This window comes from Ovis canadensis, chromosome 14 (assembly GCF_042477335.2).
Source record: "Ovis canadensis isolate MfBH-ARS-UI-01 breed Bighorn chromosome 14, ARS-UI_OviCan_v2, whole genome shotgun sequence".
Lineage (NCBI taxonomy): Eukaryota > Metazoa > Chordata > Mammalia > Artiodactyla > Bovidae > Ovis > Ovis canadensis.
Window position 1 is genome coordinate 74207403 of NC_091258.1, and position 19113 is coordinate 74226515.

Consider the following 19113-nt stretch of genomic DNA (forward strand, 5'->3'; position numbering starts at 1 on the left):
TCCTGACCTTGTGACCATTATTAATTCCCTTGTTAACAGTTGCTGTACGTTTGGTTTTCTGATCTTTATCACAGTCGTAAGAAACTTCTTGTACTACAGCCTATATATATGCACAGAAAAATCATTAAAGTGCCTTTGCTCCATCAGAGGTTAGGGCCTCATGACGTTTTTGTTTCTCTCTCTCTCCCCCGATAGTTCTCTGGATGTAGAGACCCATCGAGCTCACTCACTCCTGCAGGAGAGTGAGGTGCCCCGTGTGAAGGCGCACTGTGCCTTCACCCCCTCGAGAGGGCGTCTGGTGCTGTTGCGAGCGACGCAAGCCCTGTGTCAAGGATTTTATTGGTTTTCTGCGTAAACCACGGAATATCAGCCTCTTTCTCTCTTTCACATTCTGATCATTGACTCTGGACCACCAGGTTCCAGTCCGTTAAAGGACCCCAACAAGTGGCACCCAGAACAGGGACACTGGTATACGTGGCATTTCGGACGGAGTGGCTCCAGACTCCTATTGAGGTCGGTAAGTACTAAGACACTGGTCAAAAGGCTAGAAACTATTTGTCTATTTTACTTTACCATTTGTTTAAAGCTCAGGGACTTTCGGTTTAGCCCAATAAATAGAGGCTTACTTTCAAACAGTGGTTAAAAGTAATCCTTGGTTCTTTGATAAAGGCAGTTTTGATTTAGAAATTTGGCACCAGGTCAAAGAAAATGTTGAATGGGCTGCCAAACAGGGAAAACATATTCCAATTGATTTCAGGCCCCTATGGGCTCTCATTAAAGTTGTAATTCTGCCATTTCAAGGTAAATTCTAGCCCTCCCAATATTCAACAACAGACAGAACACTTATTGCATGAATATCAAGTAGATGATAAACTTTATAAAAGGCCCAATTAGAACATAAAATATTTCAAATTTTTCTTACTAAACCTACCCCAGTTACTCCAAATGTTCCTCCTCTGCCAACCAGTGCAACTCCAAAAGTCTCTCCTTTGTCAGATGTTTTTTGACACCAAAATTGGCAATGCTCTTCTGGACAATAATGATAAGTCCTTGGCACAGACTCATATTTGCAGAAAACCAGCACTTACTTGCTCTCCTCCGAGAATGAGACTCTGAATTACTGGTTTTGCAAGCACAAGTTACTAACACCAGTGCTTTCTCCATCCTTCCAGTTTTAAGAAATCCTGATGCTCAAGTGCACATAATACCTCAATATGATGGTATTAATCTTTTTCACATGCAACAAATGAAAAAGGCTATAACTATGTATGGCCCACATTTGCCTTTTCCTAGAGAGCTTCTAACGCAAAAGTAGGAAGTCAAGAAACACCTGGAGTAACAGGCAAATTTAGCCTTGGAATACGGAATGAAGCAGGGCAAAGACTAATAGAGTTTTGCCAAGACAATCCACTGGTCATAGCAAACACCCTCTTCCAACAATACAAGAGAAGACTCTACACAAGGACAACAACAGATGGTCAACACCGAAATCAGATTGATTATATTCTTTGCAGCCAAAGATGGAGAAGCTCTACACAGTCAACAAAAACAAGACTAGGAGCTGACTGTGGCTCAGATCATGAACTCCTTATTACCAAATTCAGACTTAAATTGAAGAAAGTAGGGAAAACCGCTAGACCATTCAGGCATGACCTACATCAAATCCCTTATGATTATACAGTGGAAGTGAGAAATAGATTTAAGGGACTAGATCTGATAGATAGAGTGACTGATGAACTATGGAATGAGGTTCGTGACATTGTACAGGAAACAGGGATCAAGACCATCCCCATGGAAAAGAAATGCGAAAAAGCAAAATGGCTCTCTGGGGAGGCCTTACAAATAGCTGTGAAGAGAAGAGAGGTGAAAAGCAAAGGAGAAAAAGAAAGATATAAACCTCTGAATGCAGAGTTCCAAAGAATAGCAAGAAGAGAAAGAAAACCTTCCTCAGCGATCAATGCAAAGAAATAGAAGAAAAGAATAGAATGGGAAAGACTAGAGATCTCTTTAAGAAAATCAGAGATGCCAAGGGAACATTTCATGCAAAGATGGGCTCGATAAAGGACAGAAAAGGTATGGACCTAACAGAAGCAGAGATATTAAGAAGAGGTGGCAAGAATACATAGAAGAAGTGTACAAAAAAGATCTTCATGTCCTGGATAATCACGATGGTGTGATCACTCACCTAGAGCCAGACATCCTGAAATGTGAAGTCAAGTGGGCCTTAGAAACCATCACTATGAACAAAGCTAGTGGAGGTCATGGAATTCCAGTTGAGCCGTTTTAAATCCTGAAAGATGATGCTGTGAAAGTGCTGCTCTCAATATGCCAGCAAATTTGGAAAACTCAGCAGTGGCCACAGGACTGGAAAACGTCAGTTTTCCTTCCAATCCCAAAGAAAGGCAATGCCAAAGAATGTTCAAACTACCGCACAATTGCACTCATCTCACATGCTAGTAAAGTAATGTTCAAAATTCTCCAAGCCAGGCTTCAGCAATACGTGAACCATGAACTTCCAGATGTTCAAGCTGGTTTTCGAAAAGGCAGAGGAACCAGAGATCAAATTGCCAACATCCGCTGGATCATGGTAAAAGCAAGAGAGTTCCAGAAAAACATCTATTTCTGCTGTATCGACCTTGCCAAACCCTTTGACTGTGTGGATCACAAAAAACTGTGGAAAATTCTGGAAGAGTAGGGAATACCGGAGCACCTGACCTGCCTCTTGAGAAATCTGTATGCAGGTCAGGAAGCAACAGTTAGAACTGGACATGGAACAACAGACAGGTTCCAAATAGGAAAAGGAGTACGTCAAGGCTGTATATTGTCACCCTGCTTATTTAACTTCTATGCAGATTACATCATGAGAAACGCTGGACTGGAGCAAACACAAGCTGGAATCAAGATTGCCAGGAGAAATATCAATAACCTCAGATATGCAGATGACACCACCCTTATGGCAGAAAGTGAAGAGCAACTAAAAAGCCTCTTGATGAAAGTGAAAGTGGAGAGTGAAAAAGTTGGCTTAAAGCTCAACATTCAGAAAACGAAGATCATGGCATCCCGGAAATAGATGGGGAAACAGTGAAAACAGTGAGGGGTGAAGGGGGTGAAGTCACTCAGTCGTGTCCGACTCTTGGCGATCCCATGGACTGTAGTCTAGCAGTCTCTGTTCATGGGAATTTCCAGGCAAGACTACTTGAATGGGTTGCCATTTCCTTCTCCAGGGGATCTTCCTGACCCAGGGATCGAACCCAGGTCTCCTGCATTGCAGGCAGACTCTTTACCCTCTCAGCCACCAGGGACAGTGAAAACAGTGTCAGACTTTATTTTTCTGGGCTCCAAAATCACTGCAGATGGTGACTGCAGCCATGAAATTAAAAGTCACTTACTGCTTGGAAGAAAAGTTATGACCAACATAGATAGCATATTGAAAAGCAGAGACATTAGTTTGCTGACCAAGGTCTGTCTAGTCAAGGGTATGGTTTTTCCTGTGGTCATGTATGGTTGTGAGAGTTGGACTGTGCAGAAAGCTGAACGCTGAAGAATTGATGCTTTTGAACTGTGGTGTTGGAGAAGACTCTTGAGAGTCCCTTGGACTGCAAGGAGATCCAACCAGTCCATTCTAAGGAGATCAACCCTGGGATTTCTTTGGAAGGAATGATGCTAAATCTGAAACTCCAGTACTTTGTGCATCTCATGCGAAGAGTTGACTCATTGGAAAAGACTCTGATGCTGAGAGGGATTGGGGGCAGGAGGAGAACGGGACAACAGAGGATGAGATGGCTGGATGGCATTACGGACTCGATAGACGTGAGTCTGAGTGAACTCCGGGAGTTGGTGATGGACAGGGAGGCCTGGCATGCTGCGATTCATGGGGTCGCAAAGAGTTGGACACGACTGAGCGACTGAACTGAGAGAGCTTCTAAATGTTGCGGCATCTTCTAATGGAAACATTTTCCCCTATGATTGGCGAACTTTAATAAAAGCTCTCCTTAAACCAGGAGAATATCTTCAATGGACATGTGGTTTCATGATAGAGCCAGAGATCATGCTAACAAGAATGCTCGAGCTGGCACTCCCCAAAACCAAATTACTTACGAAATGTTAACTGGCTCCAGACAATTTGATACCACAGAAGCTCAAATACAATGCCCTCCTTTGTTGTATTAACAATAAGAAACAGTGGCCTTTGAAGCTTGGGATCGAATTACTTCTCAAGGAGAGCCTTCAGGTAGTTACACTAAAATATTACAAGGGCCTAATGAAAGTTATGCTGGTTTTTTAGCTCGATTAGAAACTGCCATTTCCTGTACTGTAATCGGAGAAGAAACCAAAAAACAGCTAGAAAAATTACTTGCTTATAAGAATGCAAATCAGGAATGTCAAAGAGCTATCACTCCAATCCGTGAGTTGGGACTATTATTGACTATTTGAAGGCTTGTGGCAATCTAGGATCAGAAACTCAAAAGATGCAAATGCTAGTTGAGACAATGGTTGCTGCCTTTAGAAAGGGAAATGAAGGATCCTTTACATGTGGAGATAAAAACCATTTAGAAAGGGACTGCCCTAAGAAGGCTAATAAGAAACCTCCAAGAATTTGCCCTCTCTGCCTTAGAGGAATGCACTGGGCCAAAGACTGTAAATCTAAATTTGATATTGATGAAAAACCTATTCCAGGAAACTCCAAACAGGGGACCCCCCACCCAGGTCCCCTACAACAAAAACCAGGGGCAACTTCTATCTTTCCCCTCAAACCCTCAATATCTGGCAGTGCTGCCGTCAATATACCAGCCCTAAATGATTTTTCCCTTTACCCTCAAGCAGTCCTTTCCAGAGTACCTACCGGACTTTCCGGACCTCTGCCCCCACAAACCTTCAGTCTCTTGCTTGGCCAATCTAGTTTGACTTCTAAAGGAATTACTGTTCACCCTGGAGTAATTGATTCAGATTATAAAGGAGAGATTCAAATGATGATGTCATCTCAGATTCTATGGCAATTCAAAAAGGGGGACAAAATTGCTCAATTACTTCTTTTGCCTTACATTTCTATTAACTCCTCTAATAATGTACGGACAAGCAGATTCGGCAGTACAGATCAAAACCAATCCTTATGGACATCATTGATATCTCTATGTGCCCAACCAAATATAAATATCAAAATTAATGGTACAAGATTTTCTGGTCTCCTCGACATTGGATCTGACATTACTATTATTTCCAAACACTTATGGCCCAAATCTTGGCCTATACAAAAGGTCTCTTGCCAAATTGTGGGAATTTCTCAAACTAAAGTACAAGAAGTCTATCAAAGTGTTCAGATACACCCATGTGAGGGACCAGAAGGCCAGCCTGCAACATTAAGAGCTTATATGATAGATGCACCCCTTAATCTAATAGGAAGGGACTTACTTATGCAATGGCAAACTCAGATATACATTCCACACTTTTCCTAGGGGCCACTGCTCATTTAACAAACAAAACAATTATCAAAATAACTTGGAAGAATGACGAGCCTAGCTGGACAGAGCAATGGCCCCTTACAAAAGAAAAATTACAGGCTGCTAAAGAACTTATAGACACACAATTTGAACTGAAACATATTGAGACATCTTGCTCTCCTTGGAACTTTCCTATTTTTGTTATAAAAAAGAAATTTAACAAATGGTGCCTTTTAACAGACCTTAGGAAAGTTAATGCATCTATGAAACCTATGGGTGCGTTACAACCAGGAATCCCATCACCTACTGCTGCTGCTGCTGCTAAGTCGCTTCAGTCGTGTCCAACTCTGTGCGACCCCATAGACGGCAGCCCACCATCCCTGGGATTCTCCAGGCAAGAACACTGGAGTGGGTTGCCATTTCCTTCTCCAATGAATGAAAGGGAAAAGTGAAAGTGAAGTCGCTCAGTCGTGTCCCACTCTTAGAGACCCCATGGACTGCAGCCTACCAGGCTCCTCCGTCCATGGGATTTTCGAGGCAAGAGTACTGGAGTGGGTTGCCATTGCCTTCTCCCATCACCTACTACTATTCCTCAAAATTGGCATATTATTATTATTATTGATTTACAAATTGCTTTTTAAATATACCTTTACACCCTTTAGACCAAGAGAGATTCACTTTGTCTCGCCCTATTCCTAATCACACTGGGCCTCATAAAAGATTTCAGTAGAGTATGTTACCTAAAGGTATGCTTAGCAGTCCTACTATTTGTTAAAACTTTGTAGTCAAGGCTTTACATCCAATGTGACAGCATTTCTTTCATGCATATATCATGAATATATTGTAACTACAAAAAGGAGAAATTATATTTTTGACACTGAATGGCCAGAATATTCTTTAGACTCTAGAGAATACTGATTAAAATAAACTCTTTTGAAACTGCAAAACCGGTTCTTCTTACACATGCAGTTAGGAATGGGTTAACTTGTTAAAATACTTTTTTGGAGTTCCAGTTCTGCCTGGGAAACAAATCAGGCCTGAAAATACCTTAACTCTTATCATGTCCTTGGGATACACAGACCACTCTATCTAGGACTCCAGCCGTAAACAAACTGGTGAAACTCAAAAATAATAATAATATGACACAAAGATATTTTAAATTTCAAGCAGAAAACTATGCCTATCTATCTAAAATTATCTATGTCTCAATATATGTCTTTGTTTTTGGATAATATGAAGTTAATGACCTCTATTTAAATTCAACTTCACGTGAACTGAAAAATATACAATATTAAAAATAATGTTTATTTAAATTTAACTGTTTGCTAATCTAATTAAGACACATCTTAAGTCATCAACATTGTATAATACTTTTATTATGCCTAGTTTAAGGTAAACTAAATTTGTCAGCAAAAATATAACTTTATATATATATAAATATATAATGATATAATAAATATATTCAATCTATAAAATGCTAACATACAATACACTTCACAATTGCTAAAGAAAAATAAAATATATGCTTTTAATAAAAAGATATGAGAAATGGCAAATAAAATGATAAATATAAAAATATAAAAAGGGTTTATGATAAATAAAAAGAATTTTATGACAAATGGATATAACTCATTGCCCTGAACTTTCTTCCTCTTCCTTCTTATATGTCTGAATCGATACACATTCTTTTATAGGGGCCACACCTCTCTGGAATGAAACTACATGATATGTTATAACCCACCTATTACCTTACTTTGCAATAACACCTAATTCGATAAAGACAGACAATGGCCCTGCCTATATTTCTAAACAATTCAAACAATTTTTAAATTCATTCTCTATTAAACAGATTACAAACATTCCTTATAATCCACAAACACAAGACATAATTAAACTAACACATTATACACTAAAACTACAAATACAAAATTAAATAAGGGGATCTACACAGGAATACTTTTATCTTCCTTATCCAGAGCAGACTTTACTAGATTCTAATGCAATATATTCTTTAAGCCTATAACTATTGTTAATATAGCTGAATTTCTATTTCCAGTCTGTAAGATTCTTAAAACAAAATAACATCAACTTTAATGCCTGTTTCACAATACAAAACAAAAACAAAATAAAAAAGACACCATTTGCGAAATAAGTTATTTGTTCTTAAGAGTATCAAAAATGCAAACTATTCACCTTCTTTTCAGGTCTGTCTTGAAACTATAATCATCTTCCTTAACACACTGAACAGAGAGATTCAACAGCTGCCAGGCTACGTTTCTTTTCCGGGAAAAGGTCAGGTATTTGGATGTGAGCAGCGTTTCATTTATCAAGTTGTTCTCCATCAGCTTTTCAATAATTTCACTTAGGAAAAAATGTTTGACTGTTTGCTCCTAATCCTTTGCCACAAATAACACAAACCACTTAAAACAGAGTCAGATCCCATTTCTTTTTATATCAGAAAAAATGTATGTACGGAATGAGGAAGAAATCAACCCATTAATTCAATTTGGGCTGGAGGAAGGGATCAAGGAATAGCGAGGTGCGAAGTGACAGGAGACCACGGATAGGGAGGAGAGGGGACGCCACAGGCACAGCTTAACAACGACAAAAATGAACAAACAAAAAAAGTACCTCAGGTTTCCAGTGGTCGGCCGCACCTACCAAGTCTCCGTTTGCGGAATTGGCTGTAGAATCGCTTGCGAGGAAGCAGAGACTGGAGACTCCTCAGCCATTGGTACCAGAAGAATGCCACAGCGAGGGGCGGGCGTAGGGCACACTCCTGCCCCTGGGTGAGTGAGGGGCGCAGGGTGCGACACATGCCTGCGCCTGGGCATGTGAGGGGCGGAGCCGAGCAGGGCCAAGCAGGGCCCAGGGGAGCCGAGGGGGGCCGATCAGGAACAAGAGGACACCTGCTGGGTTCTTCCTTTTGATCCCTAGGTATCTTGTCAGGGTTTAGAAGTACATGAGGGTTTTTCCCGTCTTGTGTTGCATCATTGATTGCTCATAACTTAAACAGTTTTAAGTAAAAACTTAAAATTCTGTGGGATTATTGCGTTGGAAAGAAAGGTTTCCTCTTAACAGGATTCCTGCTGATGAGGCTGAAGCAGTTCAGTATTGGAACTGAAACATGGTGTGGTGGCCGGGCTGGGGGTGGGTAGGGGTGGGTGGGGGTTGATGTGGGGTGGTGGCTGGACCCAGAAATATTCCTGCTGTAGGGAACAAGGTATAAGGAAGGTTGGGAAGTGCTTGCAAACAAGACTCAACCAGGGCTGAACATTCTTGCAAACAAGATGTTCTGCCCAGAATCCTCTGTTTGTTCCCGTGGGAAAAGAACATTTCTTGCACACAAGGATGTTTCTCTGATTCCTCAAAAGGAACAGACCCAGGGACAAAAGGGATTCTAAGTTGATAAGGAAGTTCTCAAAACAAAGTCTTAGCTGCAGTAAATAAGTTAGGTAAAGGTTATCTCACCCCGCGCCTGCACACTGTATAGTCACTGAATTATGGTGTTTGGCAACTTGCCCCGCAGGTTGTTATGCAAAAGATATAAAATAAAGCAGCTGCAAGAAGCAGCAGAAAGATTCAAACCACTCTGCAGTGCTGGTGTTTCATTCCGTCGCTAGCATCTGGCGCCCAGCGCGGGGCACTACAGAACCGAAAGGGTAAGCACCCCGGGGTGGGACGCTGAAAGGGGAACTTTCGGGAAAAAGAAACAAAAAAGAGAAAAAGAAACAAAAAAGAGAAGAGAAAGAAAAAACCATGGGGAATTCCCCGTCTTTAAAGTCACAATATATGGAGCTGGTTAAGGGGCTCCTGCATTCTATAGGATTTTTTTTTTTTTTTTTGGTAACCAAAACTTTAATCCCAAGGATTTTCACAAAACATATTACAAATGACAGCATGAAAAAAGAATCTTGCACAACTCAGTTCAGCTCTACAATGTACCCTTAAACTGGCAGGACATTTGTTATCTTGAGTAGTCTCATATTTCCAAATAAAGAACGTTACAAAGAGCTATGTATTCATATACAGCAATCACAGAAGGAACTTACAACCTAAAGCAAAGGTAAACTAACTTCCTTGAAACTTCTTAGATTCTACACCAACTGGACAACCTTTTGTCCAGTGTGAAGACTAGTGAGATTTTTAAACCTCTAATCTAGTTTAAGGGTGCAGCTTTAATTTTTCCAGCTGGCTTTTGAGTTCACAGCAGCTTTTAAAAACTGCTTAACTACAGCTGCATAACATATCCCAGCTATGTTGAAAAAAAAAAACCTTTCAATTTTTGCCAGTTTTTATTTCCATAATGTTAAACATCAATTTTAGCTGGGCAGGAGTTAAGAGGTTTATTTTCCGCCTATGCAAGACTAAAATTCAAAGCAAATTAAATTTTGCTTAAGGGAACATTGTAAAGTAACAATTCTTGATATTACATGCCTCATATGATCCATTTCAAACCATAAGAGAATTACCTTTGTTGCGGGGGACGACCCGTGAAGGGTTAAGTCTTGGGAGCTGCTCAGCAGGTATGCAGAGCCCTAGGACATGTTCCTAAGCTCTCTGTCCCGCCACCCTCAAGAATTTTTATAGCCCTTAAGGCTCCAAGATGTTTGGTTTCGGCAACATTTCATAGAAGATAGATTATCTTATCATGTATACTTCATAGAAGATAGATTATCTGATTGTGTTCTGTATACAATGGTAAGGGTCTGGTGATTGTATCTTGAGATTAAAAACAACCTTGTGAATGTCATAAGCCACGTACTTTACCCTATATATACTGCAGCACAATAAAGAAAGGCATCAGCCATTTTGGGCTGATCCTCTCAACCCCATCTTTTGTCTCTGTCTTATTTTCTTAGCGGGGACGCTCCGTTCTCTCCCTGTGCAGGTGCGACTCTTGTTTGTGCTGGCCGCGGCAGGTGGCGCCCAACGTGGGGCTCGAGCTCGACAGTTCTCCTCGCCACTACTCTTATTAATTGAAAAGAGTGAGTATATGAGTATACAAGTGAATTAAATTGAGGAGGAGTAGTAAGGTATATAGCTGAGAGTATAAATATGGGACAGATGCATAGTCGTCAATTGTTTGTACATATGTTATCTGTAATGTTAAAACATGGGGGAATTACTGTTTCCAAACCTAAATTAATCAATTTTCTTTCATTTATTGAGGAAGTTTGCCCTTGGTTCCCCAGAGAAGGCACAGTAAATTTAGAGACATGGAAGAAGGTAGGGGAACAAATTCGGACTCATTATACTCTACATGGCCCTGAAAAAGTCCCTGTTGAAACTTTATCCTTTTGGACACTAATTCGTGATTGCCTGGACTTTGATAATGATGAATTAAAACGTTTAGGAAATTTATTAAAACAGGAAGACGATCCTCTCCATGTTCCTGATTCGGAACCCAGGTATGCTGTTCCCGAGGGAGTTGAAGGCGATCCTCCATTTTCTAACTTATTGCGTCCTTCGGATAATGATGATTTACTTTCATCCACAGATGAGGCGGAATTAGACGAAGAAGCTGCTAAATACCATCAAGAAGATTGGGGTTTTTTAGCACAAGAAAAAGGGGCATCAACATCTAAAGATGAATTGGTTGAATGTTTAAAAAACCTCACTATTGCTTTACAGAACTCAGGAATCAAGCCTCCTAGTAACAATGCTAAATCTCCTTCTGCTCCGCCTCTTCCCCCTGCCTATGCTCCTTCTGTTGTGGCTGGTCTCGATCCCCCTCCAGGGCCCCCTCCACCGTCTGAGGCCATGTCTCCCCTGCAGAGGGCATTGAGACAAGCACAGCGACTTGGTGAGGTTGTCTCTGATTTTTCTCTTGCTTTTCCTGTCTTTGAACATAACAACCAGCGTTTTTATGAATCACTGCCTTTTAAACAACTGAAAGAGTTAAAGATTGCTTGCTCACAATACGGTCCTACCACTCCATTCACCATTGCTATGATAGAAAATTTGGGTACTCAAAGTTTACCCCCAAATGATTGGAAGCAGACAGCTAGGGCCTGTCTCTCAGGGGGAGATTATTTATTATGGAAATCTGAATTTTTTGAACAATGTGCTCGTATAGCTGATGTTAACCGACAGCAAGGTATACAGACCTCCTATGAAATGTTGATTGGTGAAGGCCCTTACCAGGCTACCGATACTCAACTTAACTTCTTACCTGGTGTGTACGCACAAATATCAAATGCGGCTCGGCAGGCATGGAAAAAACTTCCTAGCTCCAGTACTAAGACAGAAGATCTTTCAAAAGTCCGACAGGGACCTGATGAGCCTTATCAGGACTTCGTGGCAGGACTTATAGATACTATAGGTAAGATAATGTCAGATGAAAAGGCTGGGATGGTATTAGCAAAACAATTGGCTTTTGAAAACGCTAACTCTGCCTGTCAGGCTGCTTTACGACCTTATCGGAAAAAAGGGAGATCTGTCTGATTATATTCGCATTTGTGCTGACATTGGACCCTCCTATATGCAAGGCATTGCTATGGCAGCAGCATTACAAGGAAAAGGCATTAAAGAGGTACTTTTTCAGCAGCAAGCCCGGAACAAGAAAGGACTTCAAAAGTCAGGTAATTCGGGTTGCTTTGTTTGCGGTCAACCTGGCCATCGGGCTGCAGTGTGCCCTCAAAAACAACAAAGCCCTGTTAACACTCCTAATTTGTGCCCACAATATAAAAAAGGAAAGCATTGGGCCCGAGATTGTCGTTCTAAAACGGATGTTCAAGGTAATCCTTTGCCCCCGGTTTCAGGAAACTGGGTGAGGGGCCAGCCCCTGGCCCCGAAACAATGTTATGGGGCAACACTGCAGGTTCCAAAAGAACCATTGCAGACCTCTGTCGAGCCACAAGAGGCAGCGCGGGATTGGACCTCTGTGCCACCTCCTACACAGTATTAACTCCCGAGATGGGAGTTCAAACCCTTGCCACAGGAGTGTTTGGGCCTTTACCTCCGGGAACCGCTGGACTGCTTTTGGGGCGCAGCAGCGCGTCTTTAAAGGGAATACTTATTCATCCTGGTGTGATTGACTCTGATTATACAGGAGAGATAAAAATATTAGCCTCCGCTCCTAACAAAATTATTGTAATCAATGCAGGACAACGTATAGCTCAACTCCTTTTAGTTCCATTAGTCATACAAGGAAAAACAATTAACCGAGACCGTCAAGATAAAGATTTCGGGTCCTCTGACGCCTATTGGGTGCAAAATGTTACCGAGGCACGACCAGAACTTGAGCTACGCATTAATGGTAAGCTTTTCCGCGGAGTGCTTGATACAGGGGCCGATATTAGCGTTATTTCTGAAAAATACTGGCCTACTACATGGCCTAAACAAACAGCTATTTCCACTCTTCAGGGTATTGGCCAAACTACCAACCCAGAACAAAGTTCGTCCCTTCTTACTTGGAGGGATAAAGATGGCCATACAGGCCAATTTAAACCTTATATTCTGCCCCATCTTCCAGTTAATCTATGGGGGCGTGATATATTAAGCAAGATGGGTGTTTATTTATATAGCCCTTCACCCACTGTAACAGATTTGATGTTAGATCAGGGCTTACTTCCAAACCAAGGTTTAGGTAAACAACATCAAGGCATCGTTCTACCCCTTGATTTAAAATCTAATCAAGATCGAAAAGGCTTGGGGTGTTTTCCCTAGGGACCTCTGATTCTCCTGTGACGCATGCCGATCCTATTGATTGGAAATCTGAGGAACCGGTATGGGTCGATCAGTGGCCCCTAACACAAGAGAAACTTTCTGCCGCACAACAGCTGGTGCAGGAACAGCTGAGACTTGGGCATATTGAACCCTCTACCTCTGCGTGGAATTCTCCAATTTTTGTTATTAAAAAGAAGTCTGGAAAATGGAGATTGCTACAAGACCTTCGTAAGGTAAATGAAACGATGATGCATATGGGAGCCCTACAACCTGGGTTGCCCACTCCTTCCGCTATACCTGACAAATCCTATATCATTATTATAGATTTAAAAGATTGTTTTTACACTATTCCTCTTGCACCTCAAGATTGTAAAAGATTTGCCTTTAGTTTGCCCTCTGTTAATTTTAAAGAGCCTATGCAACGCTATCAATGGAGAGTCCTCCCACAAGGAATGACTAATAGCCCTACGTTATGTCAAAAATCTGTTGCTACAGCATTAGCTCCCGTTCGTCAACATTTTCCTCAGTTATATTTAGTTCATTATATGGACGATATATTACTAGCTCATGCTGACGAACATCTATTGTATCAAGCTTTTTCTATTCTAAAGAAACATTTAAGCCTTAATGGTCTTGTCATTGCTGATGAGAAAATTCAAACTCACTTTCCCTATAATTATTTGGGTTTCTCCTTATATCCTCGTGTTTATAATACCCAATTAATAAAATTACAGACTGACCATTTAAAAACTCTGACTTTCAAAAACTTCTAGGAGACATTAATTGGATACGTCCTTATCTAAAACTACCCACTTATACCTTGCAGCCATTATTTGACATCCTTAAAGGTGACTCTGACCCTGCGTCACCCCGAACACTTTCTTTAGAAGGACGATCAGCCTTACAATCAATAGAAGAAGCTATTAGACAACAACAGATTACTTATTGTGATTACCAACCATCATGGGGTTTGTATATACTTCCTACCCCCCGAGCACCCACAGGGGTTCTCTATCAAGATAAACCTTTGCGATGGATATATCTGTCTGCTACTCCAACTAAACATCTGCTCCCTTACTATGAGCTTGTTGCAAAAATTGTAGCAAAGGGACGTCACGAGGCCATCCAGTATTTTGGTATGGAACCCCCTTTCATTTGTATTCCTTATGCTTTAGAACAACAAGATTGGCTTTTTCAATTTTCAGATAATTGGTCTATAGCTTTCGCAAATTACCCGGGACGGATTACTCATCATTATCCTTCTGATAAATTGTTACAATTTGCTAGCTCTCATGCCTTTATTTTTCCAAAAATAGTTCGCCGACAACCTATTCCCGAAGCGACTCTTATATTTTCAGATGGATCGTCTAATGGTACTGCAGCTTTAATTATTAACCATCAAACCTATTATGCACATACCAGTTTTTCTTCTGCGCAGGTTGTAGAATTATTTGCAGTCCATCAAGCACTTCCTTCAATTTATTTACAGACAGCTCCTATGTGGTCGGTGCTTTACAGATGATTGAAACTGTTCCAATTATCGGCACCACCTCTCCTGAAGTTCTTAACTTATTTACATTGATCCAACAGGTTCTCCACTGTCGCCAACACCCCTGTTTCTTTGGGCATATTCGTGCACACTCCACCCTTCCTGGTGCCCTCGTACAAGGCAATCACACTGCGGACGTTCTTACTAAACAAGTGTTTTTTCAATCAGCTATTGATGCAGCCCGAAAATCCCATGACTTGCATCACCAAAATAGTCATTCTTTACTCTTACAATTTAAGATTTCCCGTGAAGCTGCACGACAAATTGTTAAATCTTGCTCTACCTGTCCTCAATTCTTTGTTCTTCCTCAATATGGTGTCAACCCTCGAGGCTTACGCCCTAATCACCTCTGGCAAACAGATGTCACTCACATTCCCCAATTTGGGCGTCTTAAATATGTTCATGTCTCTATCGACACCTTTTCCCATTTTCTCATGGCCTCCCTTCACACCGGAGAATCAACTCGTCACTGTATTCAACATTTGCTGTTTTGCTTTTCTATTTTAGGAATCCCACACACCCTTAAAACTGATAATGGACCTGGTTATACTAGCCGTTCTTTTCAACGTTTTTGTCTTTCTTTCCAAATTCATCATAAAACAGGAATTCCATACAATCCACAGGGACAAGGTATTGTGGAACGAGCCCATTGATGCCTTAAACATCAATTATTAAAACTAAAAAAGGGGAATGAACTGTATAGCCTTTCACCGCATAATGCCTTAAACCATGCTCTCTATGTTTTAAATTTTTTAACTTTAGACGCAGAAGGCAATTCAGCAGCCCAGCGTTTTTGGGGAGAACGGTCCTCATGCAAAAAACCACTTGTACGATGGAAGGATCCACTTACCAATCTGTGGTATGGGCCAGACCCTGTATTGATATGGGGACGGGGGCATGTTTGTGTTTTTCCACAGGATGCCGAAGCGCCGCGCTGGATTCCGGAAAGGCTGGTACGCGCGGCGGAGGAACTCCCTGACATATCAGATGCATCGCATGACACTGAGCGAGCCCACGAGTGAGCTGCCTACCCAGAGGCAGATTGAGGCGTTGATGCGATATGCTTGGAATGAGGCTCATGTACAACCTCCAGTGACACCTACTAATATACTGATCATGTTATTATTGTTACAGCAGATACAAAACGGGGCGGCTGCGGTTTTTTGGGCATACATTCCCGATCAGCCTATGATTCAATCCTTAGGATGGGATAAAGAAATAGTACCTGTATATGTCAATGATACAAGTCTTTTAGGAGGAAAATCAGACATTCACATTTCTCCTCAGCAAGCCAATATCTCCTTTTATGGTCTTACTACTCAATACCCTATGTGCTTTTCTTATCAATCACAGCATCCTCACTGTATACAGGTGTCAGCTGATATAGCCTATCCTCGAGTGACTATTTCAGGCATTGATGAAAAAACCGGAAAAAGATCGTACCGTGATGGAACCGGACCTCTCGACATTCCGTTTTGTGACAAACATTTAAGCATCGGCATAGGAATAGACACTCCTTGGACTTTATGTCGAGCTCGGGTTGCATCAGTGTACAACATCAACAATGCCGATACCACCCTTTTATGGGACTGGGCACCTGGGGGAACACCTGATTTCCCCGAATATCGAGGACAGCATCCACCCATTTTCTCTGTAAACACTGCTCCTATATATCAAACAGAACTGTGGAAACTTTTGGCTGCTTTTCGTCATGGCAATAGTCTATATTTACAACCCAATATTAGTGGGAGTAAATATGGTAATCTGGAGTTACGGGGTTTTTATATCCCCGAGCTTGTGTCCCTTACCCATTCATGTTGATACAAGGCCATGTGGAAATAACACTGTTATTGAATATTTATCATTTAAATTGTTCTAATTGCATACTTACTAATTGCATTAGAGGTGTTGCCAAAGGAGAACAAGTTATAATAGTAAAACAACCTGCTTTTGTAATGTTACCTGTTGAAATAACTGAAGAATGGTATGATGAGACTGCTTTAGAATTGTTACAGCGCATTAACACGGCTCTTAGCCGCACTAAAAGAAGTGTGAGCCTGATTATTCTGGGTATAGTATCTTTAATCACCCTTATAGCAACTGCTGTTACTGCTTCTGTATCTTTAGCACAATCCATTCAGGCTGCTCATATTGTAGATTCCTTGTCATATAATGTTACTAAAGTAATGGGAACTCAAGAAGATATAGATAAAAAAATGGAAGATAGATTATCCGCTTTATATGATGTGGTTGGAGTTCTAGGAGAACAAGTTCAAAGCATTAGCTTTCGCATGAAAATTCAATGTCATGCTAATTATAAATGGATTTGTGTTACAAAAAAGGCTTACAATGCATCTGACTTTCCTTGGGATAAGGTGAAAAAACATCTACAAGGAATTTGGTTTAATACTAATGTTTCTCTAGATCTTTTGCAATTGCATAATGAGATTCTTGATATTGAAAATTCTCCAAAAGCTACTCTGAACATAGCTGGTACTGTCGATAAGTTTTTACAAAATTTATTTTCTAACTTTCCTAGCCTTCATTCACTGTGGCGAAGTATAATTGCTGTGGGCGCGGTTCTGACTGTTGTGCTTATCATAATTTGTCTAGCTCCTTGTCTTATTCGTAGTATTGTTAAAGAATTTTTACATATGAGAGTTTTAATACATAAAAACATGTTGCAACACCGACATCTTATGGAGCTTTTAAAAAATAAAGAGAGGGGAGCTGCAGGGGACGACCCGTGAAGGGTTAAGTCTTGGGAGCTGCTCAGCAGGTATGCAGAGCCCTAGGACATGTTCCTAAGCTCTCTGTCCCGCCACCCTCAAGAATTTTTATAGCCCTTAAGGCTCCAAGATGTTTGGTTTCGGCAACATTTCATAGAAGATAGATTATCTTATCATGTATACTTCATAGAAGATAGATTATCTGATTGTGTTCTGTATACAATGGTAAGGGTCTGGTGATTGTATCTTGAGATTAAAAACAACCTTGTGAATGTCATAAGTCACGTACTTTACCCTATATATACTGCAGCACAATAAAGAAAGGCATCAGCCATTTTGGGCTGATCCTCTCAACCCCATCTTTTGTCTCTATTTTTCTTAGCGGGGACGCTCCGTTCTCTCCCTGTGCAGGTGCGACTCTTGCTTGTGCTGGCCGCGGCACTTTGTGTCACTGTTCCAACAGACAAACAAATGTGAACAGCTAAAACATTTTAAAAATGCACCAAGCTTATGAAGTCTCAAACAAAACTTGAATTTTCTGTACATACTCCTGTCAAATGAAGTTATTTCCTGTACACCACTCCTCTCGCAAACTGGTCTATTTCCTTTCATTTGACCTAGATGGGCTAGAGACCTAGAGAAAGATCGGGACGGCTTGTGATTTCTCTCCCAGGACAGTGATCTCTCTCTTCTCCTATCTCTAGAAAGGGAGCTGCTCCGGCTGTGGGAGAAGCTTCTCCGTCTTGGAGATCAGCGTCGAGGTGGAGGACTCCTCCTCCGATAATCATCTCGAGGGCGACGACCCCAAGAAGGAGGTGGGCCACGATTACGACTTCTCTTCACCATTCGATAGTTCCACTCTTACTCGGCAGCCACAGAGTGTTCTCCCATCTAGCTCTCGGACAGCATCAGCTGAGTCTCAGGGATCTTCCAATTCAACAAAAGCAAAGCCGGGAGGGTTTCTAGCAACCCACACACTTCGGAGTGGTCCATAATAGCCAAAAGCTCGTTCCAAGTCAGTCTTGTTACCATTGTTTCCAAGATTACCTACATAAACTTTACAGTCCAATGGACAGGAATCACGATGCATTTCGAGATCTTGGGTTAGAAATGCGGAGGTCCAAATCCACAGAACCTAGGCTAGGTCTTCCCGGTCCCCTCCCGTCCGGCGTCCCCGGATGCTCTCGCACACCCGGCATCCACAATGGACTCTGTAGGAATTAAAACGTCTACTCGCCGCCTGAGTGAGTTGTTCTGCCTTATAGAGCAGCATTGCTATTGGTTTCAATATCAAACAAAAGTACAGCTAAATTTGAGGGAATGAAAAGTGATACAAAAGGAGTTAAGGAGGCAGCATCAAAAAGGAAATGTGATTCCTTTAAAGCTGTGGACTCTATGTAGCGCTATAATGCAGGCTTTAAAATTAATGGCTGCTGATAGTGAGGCCATCTCATGTTCTCTTAAGAAGGATGATCCCCTGTATGAGGATGTGCCTGTGAGTGAGGAGAAGGAAGGCGAATGTGAGGAGGGGGCTTCACCTCGGCCTCTGCCCAAACCTCCAGATGATAGTACAGATTCATCCACAGAGTCAGATAGAGATGTGAGTTCGGGGGAGGATTCAGATTCTGTAGAGAGTCGGTGGTTTTGGAAGTACAGGACAAAGTATATTTTGGGAAATGCTTATTAATGACTCTCGTCCTTTAATGTCACTGATTATTAAAGATAG

The 19113-nt window shown here is 41.3% G+C and overlaps 1 protein-coding gene and 1 pseudogene across 1 annotated transcript; one reads left to right on the forward strand and one right to left on the reverse strand.

Annotated features, from left to right (window-relative positions):
- Positions 1–15576: 15576 nt before the first annotated feature.
- On the forward strand, positions 15577–17408 carry LOC138419621 (endogenous retrovirus group K member 13-1 Env polyprotein-like). The gene is given in 2 exon segments (XM_070289314.1): positions 15577–16420; positions 16423–17408. Coding segments are annotated over 2 exon segments (1830 nt in total).
- A 426-nt stretch (positions 17409–17834) lies between these two features.
- LOC138419227 (serine/arginine-rich splicing factor 3 pseudogene) lies at positions 17835–18584 on the reverse strand (annotated as a pseudogene).
- Positions 18585–19113: the final 529 nt, after the last annotated feature.